At 42.6% G+C, this 25,094-nt stretch overlaps 1 protein-coding gene across 1 annotated transcript in view; it reads right to left on the bottom strand.

Moving 5' to 3' along the window:
- The window catches only part of trabd2a (TraB domain containing 2A), a 52,270-nt gene that overhangs the window by 24,314 nt on the left and 2,862 nt on the right, over nt 1-25,094 (bottom strand). Inside the window, exons 3-4 of the mRNA XM_062412325.1 lie at nt 4,474-4,620; nt 3,894-4,068 (exon numbers count right to left, since the gene is read on the bottom strand). Coding sequence (XP_062268309.1) covers nt 3,894-4,068; nt 4,474-4,620 — 322 coding nt within the window. The remainder of the gene's footprint in view (nt 1-3,893; nt 4,069-4,473; nt 4,621-25,094) is intronic.

Consider the following 25,094-nt stretch of genomic DNA (forward strand, 5'->3'; position numbering starts at 1 on the left):
TGTGGGTTCATCTGGGCTGAATGTGGAGTTTGAAGTTGCGAGCCAGTGACCACTACACTTTGTTTGACTGTGGCCTTCCTGACCACCGCTCTCACCAGACTGCATTTGAAAAAAAAAAAACCTTTAAAAACAGCAGCGAAAAGGAGCAGGAATGCAGAACTGGTCACGGGGCCCCCATTCTAATGAGTTTAGACACAACCAAAGAATCAATACATCAGGACTTGGTAAGAAAGTACTTTTCTGTAGGAGGTTATTATGACATTAAAGTCATAATAAGGTATTGCGGAATAATGTGTTTACTGCTCTGGCATCGGCTCAAACTCGCTCGGTCACAAATATCTTGGGAACCTGACCCGGGTAGATGTCTTGAGATTCTAAGTCAGCCCGATAACAGGATATCAAACTAATATATATTTTAGAAATACATCTCTTGACGTTATGACGGCCCCCGATTCATAAACAAGACGAGACACAGAGGGAATACGTGCACGGCTGTGTGTCTCTGACTGGATGTTTCTTTTTCACATGTGAAGAACGCAGCAGGAGATTGTTCAGGGGCCTGAACCATAGATATATATATATAAAGTCTAGATGTCTCGGCCAACGGAGTTGAACGTCCGCACATGGCGGCCATCTTGCCACAGGCAGCTCGCCCACCCATAACATTGTGTTGTAGTGGTACGTACCTTTTAAATAACCATAACTTGCTAAATTCTCAACCGATTTTTAAATGGTTCGGTTTGTTACAAACGTCAGCGATGTAGTTAAGACACTGCATACTTATAAATAATTGTTATTTAAAAAAAAAATTGAGTAATGTTCTATAAAGGTACAAGATTTCTATTTTTTATTTAAAAAGTACATGTAACACTACCAACACAATGTTATGTGTGGGCAAGCTGCCTGTGGCAAGATGGCCGCCATGTGCGGACATTCAACTCTGTTGACCGGAAACGCGGATGAGACATCTAGCCTTGAAACACGACATCAGTGTTCTTAGAGGAGAACAACAGTTTCTATCCCAAAGACAGACAAGAAGGAAAAACAGCACTAATATAATGATCTCCTTTCAAGAACAGCAATTGAAAAATAAAGTTAATTCATGCTCATTAATATCACTGATTTATTTGACAAATATGTTTACTGCATTCATTGAATCAAATTAAAAGTTGTTGCCATATTCTACTACTACTACTTATGCTAATTCTTTCAAAACTCTGGTCCAAAAAACTAAAAAATGGCTTCCAATAACAATAAACCACCAACACATCCAAACACCACCATGATTAAAACTCTGGACCATGTTGAGTTTCCTTTGGCAAAGTGCGATCAGCATCCAACCAGGCACTTTGACAGGGAATAAATTACAATGTACAAACTGTTGTGTTAACATGTTGTGGCAATAAAGCTTAGAGAAGGCAAAATGAGTAACCTCAACAATTTTCCACTTGGGTCCGTGTGGAATCTGAAGGCCAACCCCTGCAGGCTAATTGGATCATTACTCAGGAAGGGAAGTATGTTAAATATGTGGTTGCTTTTTTTTTTTAAACACACACAACAATCATTCCTCTAAATCTGATTTATATTTGTAGTCCTGTCTGGATGGATTTCAAGGAACCAAAATCTATCCTGCAGTGTTACATTGTGCGGTGAAAATAAACGTCTCTGGCGTTATTGCCAGTACAACGAGATATCAACTAGAAAAAACACAACACAAAATGTAGAATAGACGATAACTGTGTGTTTCATCTATTGAGACGACTATATAAAAGAAATATGATGGGACTGGTCTGATGGCTAATTGTAAAAGGGAAGTTGTGTACCCGACATAATGGACGCCATTGTAGTATCTGTGTGTGCGTGTGTGTGTGTGTGTGTGTGTGTGTCCTTTGACCCCTCCAGGGATAATTAAGGACACATTTTACCCAGGTCTGTCTAAGGTATGGCCTGGGGGCTGCAATGTGTGTGTATGTGTGTATGTGTGTGTGTGTGTGTGTGTGTGTGTGTGTGTGTGTCTGCATATGCACCCCGATGTGCCCCGTCCTGTTCCTTCTACACGCCGACCCAACCTGCCCTCCGTATGTCTAAGACTAGTGCTCCTGGGCTGATTGGCCGTATCACTTTCACTCACCAGCTCACACACACACTGAGGAACACACCTTTTTAGACCTAGCCCTTGTAAAGGTACCTCCTCAGGGAGACACAGTGAAATGAACTCCTTGTTAGGGCATGTGTGTGAGTGTGCGTGTGTGTGTGTTCGTGTGCGTGTGTGTGTGTGTCTGCTTTTCCTCAGCTGTTTCCTGCCAGCTCAGGGAGCAGCAGACTGTGACGGCCTCTCGCTCCACTCGGAGTTTCGCTGCTTTTCAGCTTCGGACTGACCAAAGAAATCGAGAAGGTTTCTGAGGACGTCCTCATGAGGAAACTCTGACTGTGAAACCGATGTCGCTATGATTTGATTTATGTCCCGACTGCACAACCCGTGATGAAGATGAAGAAGATCAAATGTCGGAGGATCCAGATTCTTTCCAAAGTGTTGTCTGCTCTTCACTATGAACATGTCGTGGAACTTTTGAGGTTTCACTGATAGTAAATCGGCTTAAACGACTTAAGAGTCAACAATGTCCTGAAATAAGAACTATATATTGTTATGTACGAAATAGACATTTTGATTTAAGCTGTGAAATATTTCCATTAACTAATAATATTGTTTGCGATTCAAACTGATTTATAAATATTTGTTTGAATTAACAGTAAATTAATCAGTGTCCATTTTTATAATTATTTTCAAACTTAAACATAAAATGTGTTGTTTTCAGTAAATAAATAAATAATCTTAGTGTTTGGGACTGCTTGTTGAATAAAACATGAATATGAATATAAACCTGTGTTTTTTCTCAATATTACACACATTTTAAAACGTTCTTACTACTTCTGTCATCTTTATTAAGAGTAAAGTGTTTAAACTGAGCCACCAGAGGCCAAACAAACTAACAAGTCTCCTGCAGGACAAAGACGTGTGTCTGCCTTCACCACACCACCCCCGACCAAGCAGCAGGAACACACATGCACACTCACAGAGACTCACACAGACTCTTCTGCACTCGAATGAGACAACTTTAATCTTCCTCTGCTCTTATCAGCTTTATCCTTCCTGTTTCAAGTCTCTTATCAGATCGCTGCTACTTATGAGGTCGGTTACAGAGGAATTCAAAGTTTTAAAAGTGACCTTTTTAAAGCTCCAACAGGCCGCACGTCTGTTTCTGCTCTGTCCTGAACTGATAACATGGACGTTTCATTGAGCCTTGGACACAACTCTGGTTATTTGGACCCAAAGCTGATTAAAACCGTCAGCTGTGTGGATCAATAGATGTATCTGCTGAGCCACTGAAGGGCTGGTTAACAACAACCAGTCCCCCAGGATTTAGTTGGATTTTTATCCGAGAGGAAAAAAGACGGATTGCGGACGATATGCAGTCTATTTTCGGTATTAAATGGATATATATTTTCTAGTCTCATCTCCTCTCTATCTGAAAGGGGCTGCACAATCGTCCAGATCAGAAAAAGACGTCTTATCTGTGAGCACCACTTCTCCAATCAGCTTTGATTTCAGGCCCAGTGTTCCTTTGGTCGTCTTTTTCTTTTCTCTTTCTCTACATGAGTTTGTTAAGCTGCTCGGACTAAGACGATTTCCGTCTCCTTTGCAGAAGGGCTCTCCCAACAAAAAGAGGAATTTAAGTCATTTTGTAGTGGGGATAGAAGTAAGCCTATTAGGTGCTGTGATGACCGGACGCATGAGTAAAGACTAAAAGAGATGTAAATGTTGACACTTTAGTCAGAGAGATATCTTTATTTGCCCCGTTTTATTCCGTCAAAGTTAATTGTTGAACACCAACCTGCGCCGAAGGCGAAGAAGAAGCTCTTATCGGGATGGTCCTCCAGCAGGGCCTTGACCCTCTTGCCCATCCTCTCATTCCTCTTGTAGATGAGCTCCTGTCGGAAGTAGCTGTCTATTTCCTGGGCAGTCACCTGCTCGCTGGGTGGCAGCGTCACGTTATTGAAGTTAGGGACCTACAGGGTGGGAAGAAAAATTAAAAATTGTTTTGTCTACATTTAAAAGACGTCAAAAGAAGGAATGTGAAAGGAAATTTATGGGACAAAGGACAACGCAGGAGGAGGGACAATAAAGATGGGGCGAGGACGATAGAGAGAGGAAAAGGAGCAGAAGGAAAAGCAGGAAGAGTAAAGTGTGGAGAAGCTGCGGGGGAGGAGGAGGTGGTGTGGGGGATGGAGGGTCAGTCACGGGGTTAGGGGTGAAGGTAAAAGATCAAGGGTGGTGTTGCCGTGACACTCCAACAGGTCAAGGGGTCAAAATGATACGTAGCTTATTAACTAGAGCGAAAGTAGGAAGAAAAAGATAAGATGAGATGAAATAAGATAAGATAAGATAGGATCAGATGAGATAAGGGGACTGACCTGTGAGGTGTCGTGGTTAAAGATGATGGAGTTGAGATCTCCACAGTTGTAGTGCCTGATGAGGTCCTCGGTGGTGTAGGGAACCTCGAGGCTTCCTGCCCTCAAGGACTCCTGCTGCAGCAGCGTCTGGTTCAGGGCGAAGATCACCTGGAAGGACACAGTGAGGATCAGTTACTGATCAGTTCATATTTAACCCGATAGAAGACTTAGAAACATCACAATCACAAAAACAATCGTATCATGCATCATGTTTTCAGATCTACGGCTCATGTGTACCCGCTCAATCTGTGGCATTAAGTGACAACAAACAGGAAGTCGGGCAGTTGCGTGTTGGTGACTCAAGAGGTCGAGGAGGTTACACAAGAGTTGAGGGGTTTCCTCAACCAACCATGTTCGCAAGGGTACAAATGGACCAGTACACGTGGCAAGTTTGGGTAGTGCAGCTTAAACATTCCTGTATGAGTCAACTGCCCATGCTCGAGTTAAGTATATCCACCTACTGGGATTGAATGTGGGATCAGGTACGAATGCGATGAACACCAGACCCACGCTGACCCTCATTTTGTTAAGAATGGAACAAGTGCACAACTTTCAGTGGATGAGGAAAGTGGTCACGCTAGCATCTCTGTGAAGTCGTACTTACTTACAGCAGTGCTTTGGGCTAATTGCTAACATGCTAACATGCTCACCATTTAAATGAGGATTTTTTATAATGGTTTCCTGCTGTTGAACATTTTTACCAGATCTTTGTGACTTTTTTACTAAAACACAAAAGATGCTGTCTGGTATCGTCCAAACTGGTAAAGTCTGATAAACATAGTCAGTCGTTGGGATTTATCCTCTTGGGACCATGAACGTCTGTAGACAATTTATGACATTTTGTTTAAAAGTTGTTGAGATATTTCATCTGTACCACTTTTTTCAAGAGGCCACCAGTCCAATGGAGTGACAGCACCATCCCTGAAGCCGAGCTGCAAGCAAGTGTAAAAACTCACATGGATGACATGTACCACAACGGAAACAGGACAAGAAAAGAAAACTCTTCAAACCTCCTGGGTGTCAAAACAGATCCGAGTAAATTATTTCCATCTTAACTAATTATTAGAGCAAAGGACTCAGTTTGGAGTCGAAGCTGTCGAGGTCTGCTCGGCTGCAGAGACTCAGCTTCAGTGTGTGTGAGCGTGAAATCGGCCTGTGTTTGGTGAGAGGGCCCCGGTGAAGCCTGCCGCCTCTGATCAGCGCCGCACGGACACACGTGCATGAATGTGTGTGTGCACGTACACACTCTCCACACACAAACACACGCACACCTTTCACCCCGAGTTTGATTACCACAGGAGAGGAGAGACTTTATGGTTGGGTTTGTTTCTCAAAGGGAACACTTTGTCAAAGTGAAGATGTGTTTTGTCAGCTGTGGTCACATGTGAATGTGTCTGCACGTTTTGTACAAATCCAACAGGCATCCGTGTGTGTATTCAGTAGTGTGTGTGTGTGTGTGTGTGTGTCAAATGAATTCTGTATTGATATGCATACCCGTACGCCAGCCAGGCCGACCCAAGCGGCTGCTTCTTTTTTTTTTTTCTTCTTCATGTTCTGTTTTCTAAGGTGCCCTGATGACACTTTTGTGGGAGCCCTCGGTGCCGCGGAGGAGAGGAGGAGGAGAGGAGGAGAGGAGGAGGAGAGGAGGGCAGCGTGGAGCAGATGCCTTCTTGTCAGGGGACAAAGGACCCCTCCATCACCCTCTCTTCTCCTCTCCTCGCCGCTCCCTCCAGCTTTCATCGGCCGCGCATCAAAGTGGCGCTCTGCATATGAAAAGGGCCCCCGTCTTTATACCACGCAAATTAGCCTATCGCCGCCCCTCCCCTCCCCTCCCCTCCGTTTCACAGAAAGCACCCTCACATCTGTGCCACGGCCGTGAAGGAAAGGCCCTCATCTGCCGGGTCTCCCCTTTTTTTCTCAGCACCCTCTTCTCTTTCTCCGCTCGCCCTGTGCCTTTCAGCCCCTTAAATTACGGCTGTGAAGGGAGGAGGGGAGAGAGAGAAAGAGAGAGAGAGAGAGGGGGGGGGATCGGTCTTGGCCCTGATAATAAGAAAGAGAGTTAAAGGTTTTTTTTGGGGGGGGAGGAAAGCGACAGACAAGAAAAAAACAAACAAGAAAGGGAGGAAGGACACGGCAACTCGGAGCAGAGAGAGGAAAACCTAAACGTAGGATTTCTTTCTCTCGGGCTCTGATCCCTCCACTTGTGTTTGTGCGCTCTGGGTCAGTGGGTGCACTTTCCCACTCGGCCCCTTTCATCAGGTCCCCCCCCCCCCTGTTTCTTCTTCTTCTTCTTCTCCTCCTGCTGCCCCCTGTCCCGCCCCTCGAGCACGCACACACAGCCGCACGGACACACCCCTCGCTGATATCAAAGCCAGCGCAGCCAATGAAAGTCAATAATTGCCCTTTGTCATGGAAATGCCCCCTCTTGTTGAGATGGAGTGGGGTGGCTGTGTGCGTCCAGAGCAAACATCATCACAGACAGATTCCCACATGTGGAGATCTGGAGTGTTCGGCGGCTCGGCTAGAAGAAGAAAAAGAAGAACTCTGGAGTGTGTTGGCTTATAGCTCAGTGAGTCCCGACCAGTCGAGGATCTGGGAGGAGAGGTTTCACCTTCATGCAATTGTTGATCACTTTCCAATAGTCATAAGAAATATGGAGTCCATTGGGAAATGTCATCGCAAAAGACAGATGGCAGCAAATAGTGTTTTGGTTTCTGTGGGGAAAAAACTTTGAAGTTTGCTAAGTAGAAGTGGCATCATTAGGAAATGTGCAACAACATGCGTTACAGCACTGATGCAGGAAGTGAGTCATAAGCTGCTCGGAGCTCCAGAGATAATTCACAGTTTCTCCAAAGGACGTGAATGTGATATGTGAGAGCCTCCGGGGATTATGTGGACTTTCTCCAACTTGCCTCCAATTGCCTCCTACTTCTTCTTCTCTTACGTTTTAATAGCACAGGGAGAATCACAACGACCAGCTGATTATCTCCATGCCCTTAACGTCTAATATTCTCAACCCTAATTGGCCAGAAGGGTTCATAATCTGAAGAGAGAAGAGAACTTGTGGAGTAACCAGACTTCGTTCAAGCAAATTTGCTGTTTGACGTCTTTTAAGCAGCAGAAACACCGACAAGAATCCAAAGAGAAGCTCGACTCACGGCGGCTTCACCCACAGCGTGTTTCTACGTTTATCACACAGGTCAGGAACATAACAAAGTCACGATAAGAGGACGTGAGGCATTTTATCCGAGCAACAAAGCGTCAGCGGCACATGTTGTCTGTGGCGTGTGTGTAAACTGTAGGTGAGGTCCTGTCACAGTGCGAATGTGGTGTAAAGTGAGCAGCTTGTAAACACGGGGATAAACTCCTTGTACGGTTAAAGTCTGTGGCTAATTGAAGTTGTTCTGACTGCAGCAGCTGGTTCTGGATCCGGAGAATGTTTCAGTAACCTAATTTCCAATTCGGTTTTAGTAAAACGCTAAAGAGGAGCATGTGTGTGCCGGCATGCAACGTGTGTTTTCCTGTGTGTGTGTGTGTGTGTGTGTGTGTGTGTGTGTGTGTGCATGTGTTTATTCTTGTTTTTCTGACTCATTGTGTGCACGTGTGAGTAGAAAATTATGTCTCCGGGTTTAAACAGGTGTTTGAGAAGTAGCGTGTCCACACTGTTGACAAACCATGTGTTCAGACACACGCGCACTTACAGGCACACACACCTGCACACACACGCACAAACTGGACTTGCAGCCAATTCAATGAGCCCTGGCCATCTCCCAAGTACAAATGAAGACTTCCAACGTAGCTCCTCTGTTTCCTGATGTTATCAGAGTAATGGAACTCCCTCTCTTTCTCCTCCTCACTCGTTTTCTCTCTCTCCGACACACACACACACACACACATGAAACTGGAGAGTCAAAGAGAATGAGAGAGAGGGATGGAGAGGAAGAGTGTGAGAGACAGTGACTCTCTGTGCTGATGTTATCAGAGGAGGGGAGATGAAGGCCGACAGAAATAGTCAGAGAAACGAGCTCCCAGTAACTTATGAGTGATGTTATCGGGGAAATGTTAGTCGGCGCAGTCAGGCCGAAAACCAGAGCCATCAGGATCACGCAGCGGAACAGTGACTCGGAAACTGTGAAGTCCTGAGGCAGCACGACTTTAAGCTTCAGTTATATTCTTTTTGCAGAAGCACACACGGAAATCCATCTTACAGCACCTTGATCGCCCCCTGGTGAAAGGCTGCAGTATAGGCCATAACCCCCACGTCCTCCATGTTAGCAGAACGGACATGAGCCAAATTAAAAAGTCCATATAGGCGTCAAACTTTTTTTTCCTCAAAGACAGACTTCCAGTTAGTTTGTTTTTAATTCGTTTCTGATTCCATAAAAACATTATCAGGGGGAAACATCATGATTGACAGCTTCGACTGACTCACTGCAAAAGTAGGTGACAGTGCAACACAGAGGTGGTGTTTTAATAAAAAGTGGTCAAGTATAAAACACAAGTGGTTTTAGAAGCTTTCCCCAAAGAAAAACATCGGTGGAAGTTTCCACTCGTTGTGAAGCGCACGACCAAAACTAGGAATAAAAACAAGTGTGAAAATCTTTTCACACTGGTAAAGAAAGGTGGTTGTGTGACCAGTAGCTAATGGATATTGCGGCTGAAGAAAATGGTTAAGGTTTGATTCAGTGGGTATTCATTGACACGCAACCCCCCCCCCCCCCTTCACACCACACACACACACACCTCTGCACGTACATAAATCTTTCACCACCGCACAAGTGAGCTTTCACTTTCTGACTGAAACACCACCATTTAAACACAGAAACACACACACACCTGTCACTTTGAGTTATCTGTATTGTTTCTACCTTTTTCTTGTCTGCCCCCCCCCCCCCCCCCCACTGTTCCCTCCTTCCAGCTCCCCTGAGCACATTTTCTCTTTCCTCCAACCTGCACTCCTCCATTCATCCTCCCATCATTTCATTCCTCCTTCCCTCTCCCCTTTGATCCTGTACATTCCCTCCCTCCCTCTCCTCCTATCCCTCCTTCCATCCATCTCTCCCTTTTCTCCGTCCCTGCTTTGATCCTACATATCCCCTCTATCAGCCAGGTCTTTTAAGATTTGACCCCTGCATTCCACAGGTCACTAATTACCTCCTCGCAGCGTGTGTGTGTGTTTTCGTGCGTGTAAGTGTGTATACACCTGTACGAGATTAAAGTGGTTTCTCTGTGTGTTTGTATGTACAATGTCTGTCCTTGTACATATGTGTGTGTGTGTGTGTGTGTGTGTGTGTGTGTGTGTGTGTGTGTGTTTAAATGCCTCATCATCATGGATTACTGCAGCCGCTGCGGAGCGCAAAGCCGATCTTTGAAGACAGTTTTATTAATTTTCCAATACGGGTCAAAAGAAAGGAAACGTTAGGCCGAGATTTCCTGCACAGGAGAGAGGGAGGAGAAGAGAGGAGGAAAAGAGAAGATGATTTCCTCGCCCAGCCACACGGTGAAATATCCTCGGGTCTGTATCTTCGAAAATAATGATGAGTGAAAAAGATTCTGTTCCTTTCTTATCTTTCAACCTTTCAATCAATGAATGTTGTTCTGAACAGCTCTCTCTCCCTCTCTCCCTCTCTCTCTCTCCCACAGCCAGACAACAGAGATCTGTGAGCATACAAAAAGTTCCTCTCTTTTCAAAGTGTGTATGGGAAACTTTTCAAAGTGCAAATAAACAAAGTTGGCTGTACTCAAGCAGTTCACACTTTTTCGGTCAAATAATTCAACTCATGTTTAAATCGATAAAAAAAATTTTCTTTCAACACAGACCCTGGAGACATGTTGTATCTGTCGTCTGATCAAGGACACAGACCCACATCTTCAACCGGTTATTTAAAAAAAAGACAGAAAAATAAAATCTTATGTAATCTTATCTTATGAAACTTGAACGACAACATGTTTAACATTTAAAAAAAATGTTTTAGGTTTCGATCTTACCACAAACTAAACTCCAAACCATCAGACTGTTGAACGCTAATGTTCTAGAGATAGTGTGTTGAAGGGTTAATTCTATGTTCAACCCTCCATAGGACTAAATTCCCTTTGACAATTAAAATAACGTTAACAGCATGTTAGAAGATAAAAGAAGAATTGATTATCAGACTGATCCGTTTAAAATCTACATGCACCGTTTATAACTCACACAATAATAAATGCACATCAAGAAATGAATTCTCAATGAAAATGAACATGAACCCTTAAGGTTGACACATAAGCTACATATATATGAATCTGTGAATACACTCCTCCTTTTATTTCTCTCTGTGTGATCAGTGTTTCTCTCTCTCTCTGTCTTTATCTCTGTTCAAACCTCTCTCTCTCACTTTCTCACTGTCTCACTCTCTCCCTCAAACTCTCTCTTGCCCTTTAAAAACATTCTTGCGGGGTGCATTTAGCTTGGTGCCCGGACGCAGCCAAATATTTAGGCTGTCACAAAGAATCAGCCTCAAACCAAATGTCTGAAGGTGTGTGCAAGTGTGTGTGTGTGTGTGTGTGTGTGTGTGTGTGTGTGTGTGTGTGTGTGTGTGTGTGTATCAGGGATTGCGGTGATTGAAATGTCAACTTCTCAAAACCACCGTCCTGCTTCAGAGAAACATTCTCACTCACCTCTCACTGTAAAATCATTAAATAAAATAATAAATGCTATTGAATCATGGTCAAAGTTTCTGTGGGGCCGAGTACTTGCCTACTGCAATGATTGTATTTTTTTATATTGTATCATATCTTAAATTATCTTGGACTAAATGGCTCTGCGGAGATGTTTTCTAACATTTGTAAACTAAATCGTTAATCACAGAAAAGTAATGAGGAGATTAATTAGTAATACAAGTAAGCATTGGTTGCAGCCCTAAACAATGATATGGTCTCTATCACACTGACAGTAGAATTAAATTGTGACTTTCTGACTCAAAATCCTAACTAAACAAAAATGTAATCAATGCAAATGAGTGTAAACGCAGATTGAATCTCACACACACACACACACACACACAGGTATTGTGGCCCGTACTCGCTGACAGTGTCCAAACAAGAGGAGCTGTTTGTGAAAGTTGGCAAACACAGACATCCACTGTTCACAGATCCATCTGTAACTCTCTCTCTCTCTCTCTCTCTCTTTCACACACACATGCACATACACCCCCCCCCCCCCCACACGGAGCAGCCGTCCAGCCACTCGGCGCGTCGGTCCCACTACCACGCGACACGTGGGTCTTGAAAACACAGCGAGCCACAAGGAAAACACACATCAATCTCCACAACTGTCCGTCGGCCGAGGGAACGCTGTTAATCTTCAGGAAGGCGCGAGTCAAGAACAACACTGCGGCTCGGTTTGGGGCCGAGGGTCCGAGGGATGCAGCTGTGAGCACTTAGCGTGGACACACACTGACCATCACGGTGTAGTCACGTTCTCGGTGTGTGTCCAAGGAAAGAAGAGCAAATTAGTGTCCACCAGCAAAAGAAAATAGCGGCTTCGCAACTAGTGATGGACCCGACAGTTCAACATCAGCTCTGCACATCACACGCATGTCCAAAGTTGCACAGGGATGTTTATTTCTTTAATTCCAATCCCTCATCTGTTCACTTACATCACTTACTCTTAAAGTACGCTTCATATTTCAGGGCAGACACACACGTGTACACATGTTCTGCTCTGAGGTCAGACAGTTTGACCTTTCCACCTCTCAGAGACTGAAGGTCACTAATGGACTTCCTGTAAGAAACTGAGATCATATAAATGCCATTGTTAAAACTGGTTTGCACTATAAAGTTACAGAAAGCGTGAGAGCTAGAGAGAAAAAAAGATGTCATGGGTAAAGTGATGATATAACATGGAAAATGTAGTGTTTCAAGAATAAGGTTGTTTTATTGAGGAAAAAGTGGTGGTTCTTTTTGGAGAGGTTGTAACTCTTCCATCAATTAAGGTGAATGAGCCAGTAAAGGTGGACTGGATTCTACTTTATTTAAATACATGTGCAAGATCAAAACATTTCTAGTTTCTGAAATAATCAATAAATTGAAATAAGTGTTTAAATGCTCTTGCAATCTGATTCTCAAGGTTTTGTTTGCTTTTTATAAATAACATTTTCAACTTTATTCTCATAATAATTTATTTATTATATAATACAATCCCTATTTCGCCTCCTTTTCAAATCCAGTTTTGTTATGATTATATTGCTTTTTCATTTTATTTAGTAGAAAAAAACATTTGCTAACACAGTCCAGAGTGAAAACACAGAAGAACAATACAGCTTTAAAAAGGGTGCTCTTTCAAACTAAGAGCCCTGGATACAGTTAGTGTTCTGTCAATGTTGAACTGATACCATCAGCATTCCTTCTTTGTAACTTAATAACTGGCCTATGAAACAGATACAGATTTTTTTTTGCATAACCAATGACGAAATAAAATGATTGTTAACATTTTGGAACAGATGAAAAAAGCTAAATCATTGATCTGCAACATTAGTGGCTTTGCACCTGAAGGAGAAAAAACAGTGCTTCAACATGGGCTTGTTTTAACAGAGCAAAGAGATTTTTATTTAAAGGCTAAAACATTGAGATACTTTCCTGCAAGGGATGATGGGTCAAATTGTGTGCAAAGACAATATGTTCTCGCCGCTGGACAACAAAAAAAAAGAAAAACAGCCGAGAGCAGAGAAAGAGCCAGAAATACATCTCAAAACTCTGACTCTGCAGAAGTCAGATAGAAAGAGACAGCAGGAGTGGAGAACCCACGCAGCACTATTTATGAGTATCTACGATTCCCTCAAACCACCGGCATAGACTCACAACCAGAGCACCTCTGGCAAACCGAAGAGGCCACACACACAGACCCTCACAGACACACACCATCCCACAACATCTGTGAGATGTATCTGTGAAAGATTGATCAATAAAAGGAGGCCGGAATCGAGAAATAGAGAGGATATAGAGATGGACAGTGGGAGGATGGAGAGAATCATCCCTGCAGGAAAAGAAAAAAACAGATAAAGCGATAAACAGACATGTGGGAAGACCGAGAGAGAAATAAAGAGAGCGAGACAGAGGGAAGGGAGCGATGGTTGTTGTTGTGTGGACGTCTGCCTCGACCCACAGCCTCACAACCACAGACATCTAAACAGCCAGTAAACTATGTAAAACATTCAAACATCCTAAATGTGCTGGGAGTTCAGTTTTCTGAGAAGTGTCTCCATGCGTTCCGAGGATGGGACTCACACAAGCACTCTCCTGTTATGTGAGGTCACGGCCAAAATAACAACTGTCAAAGCTGCACAACTTAAACGAGATTAAAAAAACGTAACTCTGTCCAATTTTAACAACTTGCCCTGGTAACTTATTATCAGACCCATAACGGTGTCCAAACATATGAAAGTAACACAAGGGTGTGAAAACCTTGAGAACAAAGCTCAGGGCAAACACACCGATGGAGTGAGGCGGGGCGGTGAGAGGAGCTGAATGACTCCAAACACTGGTGATGCTGTTAAGCTCTCACAGGTTTTATGATGTGCAGCTCCTGCCCGGCGGACAAACCCCCCCCCAAAACACAAACAGTCTATAGGGCAGGGACCTTGAAGTGTGTGGGACCGGGTGGTGCGAGGGGAACCTGAGACGCATGTGTTGGTCCATCATGTGTGTATATAGCAGCTTACATACACATCTGTATGCTCTTCACTGTGTCCTGCACGTAGAAGGCACATAAAGACGCATCGCCACTTTCTCCCGTTGTACAAAAATACCAACCCAAACATGAGTACTTCTTGTATGCCATCTTTGAGAACTTGGTAGCTTGGTCCATGTCCCATCCACCAACATGGAGGATGTGCTGCAGCCAAGAGGCACGACTACCACTTTCACTGTTGCTGAGAGTTTCGCTGATTGATTCAAACAAACAATACAATAAGTACTTAGCTATAAAAACCTATCATCCCAGGTTATGGTTTCTTATATTGTGCACGACCTCATATTGACAGGAAACCATCAGGTGTTAAACGATACTTGACACCCAAACTTGTCCTGGTTTGTTTTTGACCACCACACTGAATAGAGGAGAGGATGGGGGGAAAGGAAAATGTAAAAAGTCCTGATTATTTCCCTCAATAGACACAGTGTGGGCCACACACACAACCACACACACACAGGGAACACAGCCACACACACAGGAACACAGCCACTCACCACAGGTTTATACAACATCTCTCCCTCCTTTATGGATTCAAAACAAGTCGGAGCAGCGGACCATCACATTTCCAGTTGTGTTCAGACCAATATCTGTCAGTCATCCAAGAAGCAACAACTATTAATCAAAATGAAAACGTGTTCCCCTGAAAAGATCGTATCTAGAACACAGGCAGGCTGTTAGAGCCGGGCTCAATGTCCTCACCCGGTGAGTTTCCTGTGTTTCCTACAAGCTGCAGGAAAACGTGTGGATCACGAGACACAAAGTCCAACGTCAAGTCTGAAGAGGAAACGACTTCAAACAACTTTACACAACACTTGAGAAACTAAATAAGGAAACAGCTGGAACACTCAGAACAGACGTACGATTATTTAAAAGTGAATTAAATCAATTTGGTTAAAAAACTAAAAAAGCTAGCCACTCAAATCCTGGACGTAAAAGCATAGAGTGATGAGTTGATACTCTCAGGGTTAGTTTGTGGACTGCTGCAGCTGAAGCTAACCTTTGACTTGCTAGATAGATATCAGTTACAGTAACTCCTGGTTATCATCTTTACATAAAGTCTATGGTCGATAGCATGAATTTAAAAAGTTGAACATTAATTCAGATTTATTGTGCCTCTTTGAGAAATCCTCAATTTGCATTGATTCCAATGAAATTTGTATAAAACCCACTTTAAAACTGGGATTCAACCAACCAGCAGTTATCAAGACAGTGATCACAAACTTGACAAGTTACAGACGAGCAGCGACTGGGATGTCAGAGAGCAACTTTGCAGTGTCGGCTGAAAAACGTCACCCACCTGGAAGAAATTCCTGCTGACGTTTGAGGGGACGTTTGGTTTCACTCCTGGTGCTCGTCTCTGTAAAGACGCAGGGACGTCTGAGTCCTCGTCGGGTCAAACATCTGAGGGAAACAGCCACGTCTCACAAAACCTTCCCTGTGTGGCGCTCACCTGTGAAATTCTACTGCTGACACCCAAAATGTGGCCCGGAGCCAGGAAGAGGTTTCATCTCATCCACTGGACTGAATCATGTCAAATCATCCACATCACTCAAGTGGATTTTTAAAGGAGTCTTGGGTAAACTCTCCTCATCGTCCTTTTCAGAACGTCAAAGTGAATTTTCTGTGCATAGCAGCGTTTCCTCAAAGCAAAGAGACAAATTCATTTCTCTCTCATTTTTTGTGCAGCCTCAAATAATTGCAGCGTGGCTTCTGCTCCAAACCGCTGCACGAGTTCCAGGTGACACTAATCGTCCTGTGTGTTTGAGTTTGCGGACAGCTTCTGGCCCCGTGCTGCTCGGCTGAGGTCCAGTCAGGTTTGGCTCGGGCCTCCGGGCGGTGATGATCCTGGATTTAATCCAGACCATCCACAAACCCTGGCCAGTACAGACAGAGCCTGAGCTACCAGGAGCCAGTTACAAGACTTAGTGTCAGAAAATGTGAGCGGTTGGTGCTCATTTTGATGAAGAACCTGCTATTTAAATATGAAAATACATTATTTTGAAGTTTGATACGACAACTGTGTCAACTTCAAGGTTGTTATTTTCTATTTTGGGATTTTAAAGTAACTCGTAGGTCAAATAGATTCATAGGTTTCACCCTCGACTGCCTGAGAACAAATGATCTACTGGTCTCAGCTGAAGTGACAGTCGACTGTGAACGAAGACATTAGGCTTTTCGGCACCGACATGTTTCCACATGTAAAGATGACCATTACTCCCCTCCTTCCTATCTGATAGCTGTCATGTCCATTAACCGACTATTCGGTTAATGGACGCGAGTTTCTTTTCACAGGACGCTTTAACTTTATTAATTCAGTTTAACACAAATATAAGAGTCACAAAAACAACAGCTAAATTCACCGTTCAAGGAAAATATAAGTGTTGTGAGTCCAAGGATTCAGTTTACACTTAATTCCAAGTGGCAGTTTGTAAATTTTGCATTAATGCTGCTTAGTTTTCCCCATTAACTGCATCAGGTTCTAAGTGACAATTAACTTTAATTAACAAGTGACGACGAGAACCCCACGGAGGTAATTTGATGATGTTACAGCCTCATTTAAATAAGACATTTATAGGAAATGAATATTGGAATGAAAGGAATCATTTTTGCAGTTTGAATTTCACATTATTTGCCCCCTGGGTTTACTTGTTCAAACAATTATACCCCAACACAAGGTGGTTTATGGCGATTAAGCAGAAGACAACCTGCGAAACAAACTGTTGTTTTTAACATCTACTGTACATTTAGAATATGATATTAATCATCCAAACTCAAGCTTTATTTCCATCAATACACAAGAATAAATGTAATTACTATCTCCCTCCAGAGCCGTGTGCGTGGCACTGCTTCACTTTTAACACTCACTTGCTAATTCCGTGCTGATTGGTCGTAGCTTAGTAACAGCAACGACCTCGCTAACTTACACAACAATAGTGAGAATGATGGGCGCTAAACACATTGAAATGGTTATTTTAATTACTCTAACTGCTTTTATGTCAAAGTGTCGAAGTGAGTGTTAAGTACATTTGTAGAAGCTGAGCTTTTCTTACCTAAATGAAGGTGGAGTTCAAACTGCAGGACGGCAGCAACACAAACGTGTTCCTCTCCGAGCCGTCTGCCCAGAGCATAGTTTCACAATCACGTGTTGGAGCAGTGAGTGGAAAAGTACTCACTAAAATAAGCAGTGTTGACGATACGTGTCATTTAATCTGTAAATACGGCTCTTTTCATTTGAGTTGTTTTACATTAATCATAAGAAAATGGGGACTTGGATTAAGTCATTGAAATGAACTGCGTTTAACCTGTTTTACCTTGGACCCATTTGGCCAAATGAAGCATTACTGTGAGTTGTGTTCTGTGTTATAATAGGTATCAGTGTTTATATTTGAAAATTCAAATTTAGAGAATTAATAATAAGGATTATTTCTATATGAAACTTGTAATATTTTATGATATATCATTTAAATTTAGTTATTTTCTATAATATCTCTCATATAATCTACAGATTAAAGAATAGAGATATTGTCTTTTCTATAATCAACTGTTTATATCAGCAAATATATTATATATATATATATATATATATATATATATACAAATCATTTTGGTAGGCCTATTGCATCACCCCCTATTATTGTTATACGTAAAAAGATTAAAGTATATAATACTGGATAGATATAGATTTAAAAAAAGTAAAAAATATTGATAACAATGTCATTGCTGAAGTTTATTGACAACTGACTTTAGAACAAAGTTGTACAAAGAGCCCTTTGCACTGAGGGATTCAGAGTATTTCCTCTGGTCTAATCAAAAATAACAATAAACTATGCAGTTAAACAGGATTATGTATAAATCATAGAGACCCCTTGAGGGCTTTCCCACTGAACTGTGAAGATGCCAAAGCCATCAACGTATTTTATTTAGTAACAAGCCGTGCAGATTATTTTTAAGTATCAAACATGAGTCTGGGTGCAGAGCGAGGATCTCGGTGCAAAGCTCCGTGGCCTGCACAAGTTTTCATGACCTGGTGTTAAGTCGGGGAGACACGCTATTAAATCCCTGTTTGAGCTGCAGAAGCCCGAGTTACACAATCAGGAAAAGCCTGCGGCCGTCTCCGCAGGTCGGACCCTCCTGTGCTGGAGTGTGTTACTGTATATGCTCTCAAGGATCTGAGCTCCTTTTCTTGGCATGCAGCTGGCACCAGATACATCTCATCCGCTTTCAATCAAACATGCCCGACAAACAAAAGGATTCAAACGGGGGGGAATGAAGACACAAATGGAAAAAAAGTTCTGCAAAGAGGCCGAGGGTTTGCTCATGATCAGAGGAAAAGTGATTAAAGATGTCCACAGAAACAAAGTAGTATTTTAAAAATGTGAAAAATGCAAATGTGCAATGAAGCAAAAAAACTTTGAATAAACAAAAACAAAAAAACGATTACTGATGTGTGAATTCTGAAGTAATGAAGAGGTGAAAAGTGTCAAACCCTGAAGGTCATGGGAGTGAATCTCTGAGCTGCAGATTAATGTGAAGAACGTCACTTGTAGAATTAATGAACAGAACTGTATTTTTATCATTGCTTTTCCAGACTTATCACACACATTGATACACTGTGCGTCAAAACTAATTTTGTCTCTTGGTCAAGGACACTTCTAGGGATCGAATCGCCAACCTTCTGGTTAGTGGACAACCCTCTCAACCCCCTGAGCCATCTCCGCTTAAACCATCAAATTCACACCACACTTTTTGTCACTAAAAACCAAAGCACGGCTCATTCACCTCATCATATATCAGGTTAATGACATCCAGAGCTTTCTTTGTTCAGTAGCGTTTTCTTTACATTAACCTGTTGACAGAGTTCACGCTTCGTTTTCTGTCTGTGAAGCTCTCCGAGAGGGAGGGGGGTGGGGGGGGATTTGAAAGCTAGAGGAGCTCCGCATCCTCGTCTCTGGTGTCACGGGAACCAGACAGATGGACAGATAGTGTCTGAGGAAATGCCAGACATCTAATATGGGACTGTTTGGTCAACAGCGGGGAGGGAATCAAGCACCTCGGAGGGACATGACACCGGGGGGGGGGGGGCGGGTTTGTATACACACATTCATACAGATGTGAACTCTTGCAAACAAGCACAGGGATGACACGTGTAAGCTGAGACTTCCATGCAACACACAGACGCAGACAAAAATAAGCGGATGTGAGAGAAATCCAATCTGGACAAATCCACATCGAGTCCCTATAATCAAAGAATGAAGTAAAATTACAACTTTAAAAACAACTTAAATCAACCACTTGTGAATTAAACGATGTAAATCACTTCCTGCAATGTCAGTGAAGATAAATATGGAGCCGCACTATGAAACTTCAGCTGCCGAACAGGTGCATTTATATCTTATTAAACTGAAGGAAGCTTGTGTCAAGATATTTCACTTCCATCCATCTGTCTGCACATTTTCCTGTTTCCTGTTAATATCTCACATGAAGACATTTACTTGGACTAAGTGCTTCATGAATTATTTAAAATAACACCATCATTCGTCATTTGTCTCAATAACTAATGAATAGTCCTGTAACAGAGACAATCATCTGGCAGAGCATTAAAGCCATAATGAGTTTAATAAATCTCGGTACAGGTTATGATTTATTCCTGAGCTCGTCTTTTTTTCTTTCCTTCTCTTGGCCTGCGTCTGCCCATGTGAGCACATGTATACGTTTCATCACTGCAGGCCATTCTGCTCTGATGACCACTGAATCAATGGAGCGGAGAGTTCCTCTCCACTGGGACAAATGAGATTTAATCAGATTGGCTGCCTGTGTGTTTCTGTGTATTACGGCAATCATGCCAGCATATGTTCCCTAACACAGACACACACAAACACACACTCTCTCACTTACACCTGTCATATATGAAGAGTTTGATACCACTCCCCATTCATACAAAAGTTGTATGTTATGTTCCAGTGAAGTCCAAAGGATGGGGACACCAGAATGTCAATATATGGTTTTAAGTTGGATTATGTCCTGAATGTTTTTTCATCATACAGCCTGAACAAACTCCTGTAACTCTACATTTAGCAAGTTTTACCTTTTGTCTTTTTACCTTTTCCATTTGAGGATTGTCAAATGCGTTGATTTAAGATGAGTAAACAAATACTTAATGGAAACTTTGTGGGCTTCAAGGATGCTGTCCGGTTAGCACTTTCTACCTTTTTCCAGTGTTTGTGCTAGGCCAAATAGCTGCTAGCATAGCATCAAATCGTTTTCAGCTGGTTTCTTTAAGTGGTTTTGGTTTCATTATCTTTTTGCAGTTAGTTCCATAGACTGTGGATCATAATGGACGTATAGTCCGGATCCGAAGAGTAAAACCAAAGCCTGAAGTCTCTCAAATGACCAGCAGAGGGCGACTCGAAGTAACGATACTTTGGGGAAATGACTCCACCTTTCGTTATAGAGATCTCAATTGATTCAAGCCTTCTTTAAATACAGCTCGACGATCATTTTAATAGATTATGTTCCCATTTAGAGCGAAGTACACAATAGAACATGGCGTGATTCCGGGTGACTAACAGCTTGTGCCATCCAATGAGTGCAGGCGAAAGCTGAGCGTGGAAAATACACAAGATGGCGCCGGTCAAATTGTGAAACTCAAGGCTTCAACACGTCAGCTCCCAAACCAGTGGGTGACCTCACCACGTGGTTTAATCAGACATAAATGGACTTTGTGAAGTTGTCTGGTTCCACTCTCGTTTCCAAAAGGCTCAACTACTCCTTGAAGAGCTGACCTACAACAAAGGCTGATTTTTTCTCATCAGACACACATGTCGTCATCATCATTCTCATTTTGCCATCTAATCTCATTACTGACGGGGTTGAGACAGATTTTTCCTCTGTGGGTAAGCTCTGGAAATCCCTTCACCCAAAGCGCTACCCATGCCGGGCTGGAAAATAAGGACAACCATTGTACTGTCTGAAACGTGAAGCTTCACTTTCTTTCTTTTTTTATAGAGTTTACACAACCAACACACTTAGCAGTCATTACCATCATGACAACACTGGGTGTGGGAGTTTGGAGATGCTCATAATTTGTGACAGCGACTGTCCCGTCCAATGAGATGTAGCGCAGGGCGAGCCGTTACTTCGCATGTGACCTCTCGGATCTGACTCGTGGAAGCAGACAGTTTCCCACAGATCTGCTGAATCAAAAACAAACTTTTTTACCCTGTAATTGACACCAGATCTCACTCCGTGTGTGCAAAGAATATTTCTTGACCCAGGGGTCAAGATGATCTGTAACCAAACCCTCCGATTCCAAATCCTACAGATGTTAGGTAAGGACACGTCAGCAGGACACAAGAGTTTGGACGTGAGCCTGATGTGTTTGTTGTAGCTACGGAAGAGCATTTTTCTGAAATTAGGGAAATGGAAATGTCCAAATTGCAGACAGACAGGAAGATATGATAATGAGGTTAAAATCACCAGCGCTCCTGAGCCTGATTCATGCTCAGTTTCATGTCGGGCAAAAGTTTTGTTTGGTTTTGATTAACGAAAAAGAACTTCCTCATATATTTGATGCTTCTCCTGTGGAGATGAAAAGAGAGAAGAGAAACGATAATTGAAAACGTAAGAAGAACTCAAGTGCCCACATCAAACTATGTTTTCAGCTGGATCACTTTGCATTTCTTTTAGGTTATAAAAGATGTTTTTTTTTGGTTTGGATTTCACTGGACTTTGCCTCGTGAAACCCTTGCAGATCCAAAATCCAGCGGCCTGTCGGCTCAAGTGAAAAGAAAACACCACAACTGAAGTTACAAGGTTGTCAAACACAGGTAACGTCATGGCTCCATTTAACAGAGGCCTTCTTTGCTTAATGGCTCTTCCACTGATCTCGGTCTGCATCTCAACTCTCCTCGTTCCAGTGCGTCCTGGTCATGAATGAACCAGAATGGGCTTCAAAAATTCCTCCCCTGTTCTCATCGACGTGCACTGAGACCCGCATTCATCACCTCTCCATGCACCATTAGCCCCAGTGATGAGAGGAAAGAAACAACACTTTCATTAGCAGGTCTGCTCCACTGAGGTGTGGAATGTCCCATGGGTTTCCAACAACAGTGACAGAGAAAGACGGCCTTCATGCAGCCATTGTTGTCCTCAACAAGCTCACTTAGTGTAATGGGCAAGGCTGAGCCTGCTCTTCAAAAGACGAGGGGCACCGCGCAAGAGTAAGAGCAGTCATGCTTAGCCAGATTAGAGATCCCAGGAAAGAAAGTATAATTCATCGTGGTTTGAAAATGATGAGCTCAAAGGGCTCCAGTTATCGAGGGAGGCAAACTCAAAAATTAACATATCGCTTGTTTTAACAGCATCTTTAAAATGCAACTTTACAAAACAACGTAAAACTACTTTTCAGCATTTTCTGTTTTTTGTAAACTTGTCATGACACTATGACAAAGACTCTTTCAGAGGGTTTCAGCCCTTTATCTGTTAGCACGTTAGCTCAATCCATATAGTGTACAAACACTTTGTTTCCAGTGTACATTGGCCTTTGGATCCCAGTCAGGAGCCCGGTTCTCCCCATAGTAACATCTGAGTCGAGAAACAATCCAATATAAATCCATTGAGCCTGGCAGCTGGAAGATGAGCCCTTCAATTGAATATGTGGAGTGGTTTAGACAATAATAACTAATATCCTGTCCAGGAGAGCAGAGGTTAGAGGGAGGGAAACCCCCGAACTTCACCGAAAACAACGGTGAGCTCTATGAAGTAGGATATTAGGACCTGAACAAAAAAAAACTAAACAGCAAATATGTTTTTCCAGCGCAGCAAAGGAAGAAGGAAAGAGAAAACACCCTCCGACCTGAAGACAGTGAAACAGCACAGCAAGCATTCGTCTGTTCGTTGGTTGGTCGCCAGTGTCTGGGAGTCATGATGTTCATCTGTATATGTTGTTGTATTTCTTTCTCCAGTATTTATGTTGTTCTTAATTTATGGTGGACTCATGGTCAATCATACCATGGATAGTTGCCTTTTAACTCTTGGCCCTTTTTATTTTATGTCGGGAAAATATTATTTGTAAAATGAGTTATTTTTTGACCCGACTCTTGAATAAAAGAGTTGAAAGATTAACGGCAGAAGTTATGGTTGTTATTTATTGGTTCGTTAATCAAAGAATGAATCGAATAAAACTAATTTAGGGTTAATCAACTAATCTAATCTTAATGAATTGATAAAAAGTCTTCACTGGATTCAGTCCGAAATATGTGTTTCCCCTGGACAAAGCAATGAGGAGAGTTTTTCACTGCTTCAATAGCTGAATTTTTTATTTTCCGTTTTCCTCCCCGCTCTCCTTTACGCTCCGTTTGATGCCAGATACAAATTGCCAGTGAAAACATTACAGAGACTATTACAGACCACAGATACTGTTCTCTGGCTGCCGCCTGATTTAACAGCACTTTCAGTCAAGAATGGCGGCTGAGGCGGCAGCGTCGTCTCACCGAGCGGGTATCTCACTCATCACACTCTATCTGCACATCTCACACATGAGTTGACTAGAAAGGTTATAAATGGAGCTGCCTTTTTCAACTACATGGCAAAACTGTGAAATAGAAAAAAAAAAAAAAAAAAAAGAGTGTTTACAGGGGTATTAAACGGGCGGTTTCCAGCAAGCAGGGTCAGGGCGTCCATCAAGCTGCTGTTGATTAGATTGAAACTGAGTGTGGAAGTTATGAAGTGCCCAGCCGCCTGCTTGTTGGGGCAGTGTCAGGGTAGAGGTGGGTGCTGGGACACTAGTATTCATTGTTGAGCCTTCGAGGACCCGGTTCAATGATGATCAGAGTTTTTTTCCCTGTTGAAAATCAGCCGCTCACGCTCTTTCTCTGACATCCATCACAACAAGTTGCATATTAAGTAGGATTACGCAAAAAACTACGAAGCGGATTTCCACTAAACTTGGTGGAGGGATGGAACATGGGCCAGAAAGAATCTGAATCAGGGGACAGATTCAGGATTTTTTTGGTTTCCACTTTCATTAGCAGAGCAAAAAAAAAAGGGCATTATTTGACATTTTCAGCAATTTCCCCAAGAAATTAATTCATGGATCTAGATGAATAAAAATTACACATATTTGTTGGAACGGATGTTTTACGAGTGTTTGCAATTAGGCTGCAATTACAGGTAACTAATTGGTCATTTGTGAAATCAGCAGAAGAAAAGTGATGCAAACCCTGGTCTCCAATGGAAAACACACATTGTGCATTCTTGTACTGTTAGAGAACGCTTGTCATAAAAAAGGCCAGTGATATTTTTCTTGTGATGACGACGGTCACAACCAAAGTAGAAACTGATTAAAAATAACAGAAGGAATCTCAGAAGGAATCTGAAATATGAGTTGAACGTAAGAGATAAAAAAAGCCATTTTTGCTCACACTGCCGAGTTTATCAAGGACTAAACATTGCCACTGGAAATTGATATCCATTTAATCCCCTTATCAAAAAGTATGAAAAATTATGTAATTTTAAATTGAACATTGGATATATGATCCTGAATAATTGCGTATATCCCCCATTATTCCTCTACAAGTGAAGATAAAGCTAATAAACGTGCTGCTGGGTGGTTTAGGCACAGACTCTCAGTCTGGCCGGCCAACAAGGCCTTCTTTAAAATAACAATATTTTAAGCTTCTGGGTGTTAGAGTAAATGGTCGTATGTAATCCCCTTAGCCCCCCCCCCAACCAACATTAGCAGAAATTCCTCAATAATACGCGACATGATTTGCCAGTGACGGCCGGCTGGGAGAGATGTTTGTAATGCTGAGGAGGTCACGCAGGCCACGGGCGGACAGACACAGCGGCAGAC

Source organism: Platichthys flesus, chromosome 19, assembly GCF_949316205.1.
Source record: "Platichthys flesus chromosome 19, fPlaFle2.1, whole genome shotgun sequence".
NCBI lineage: Eukaryota > Metazoa > Chordata > Actinopteri > Pleuronectiformes > Pleuronectidae > Platichthys > Platichthys flesus.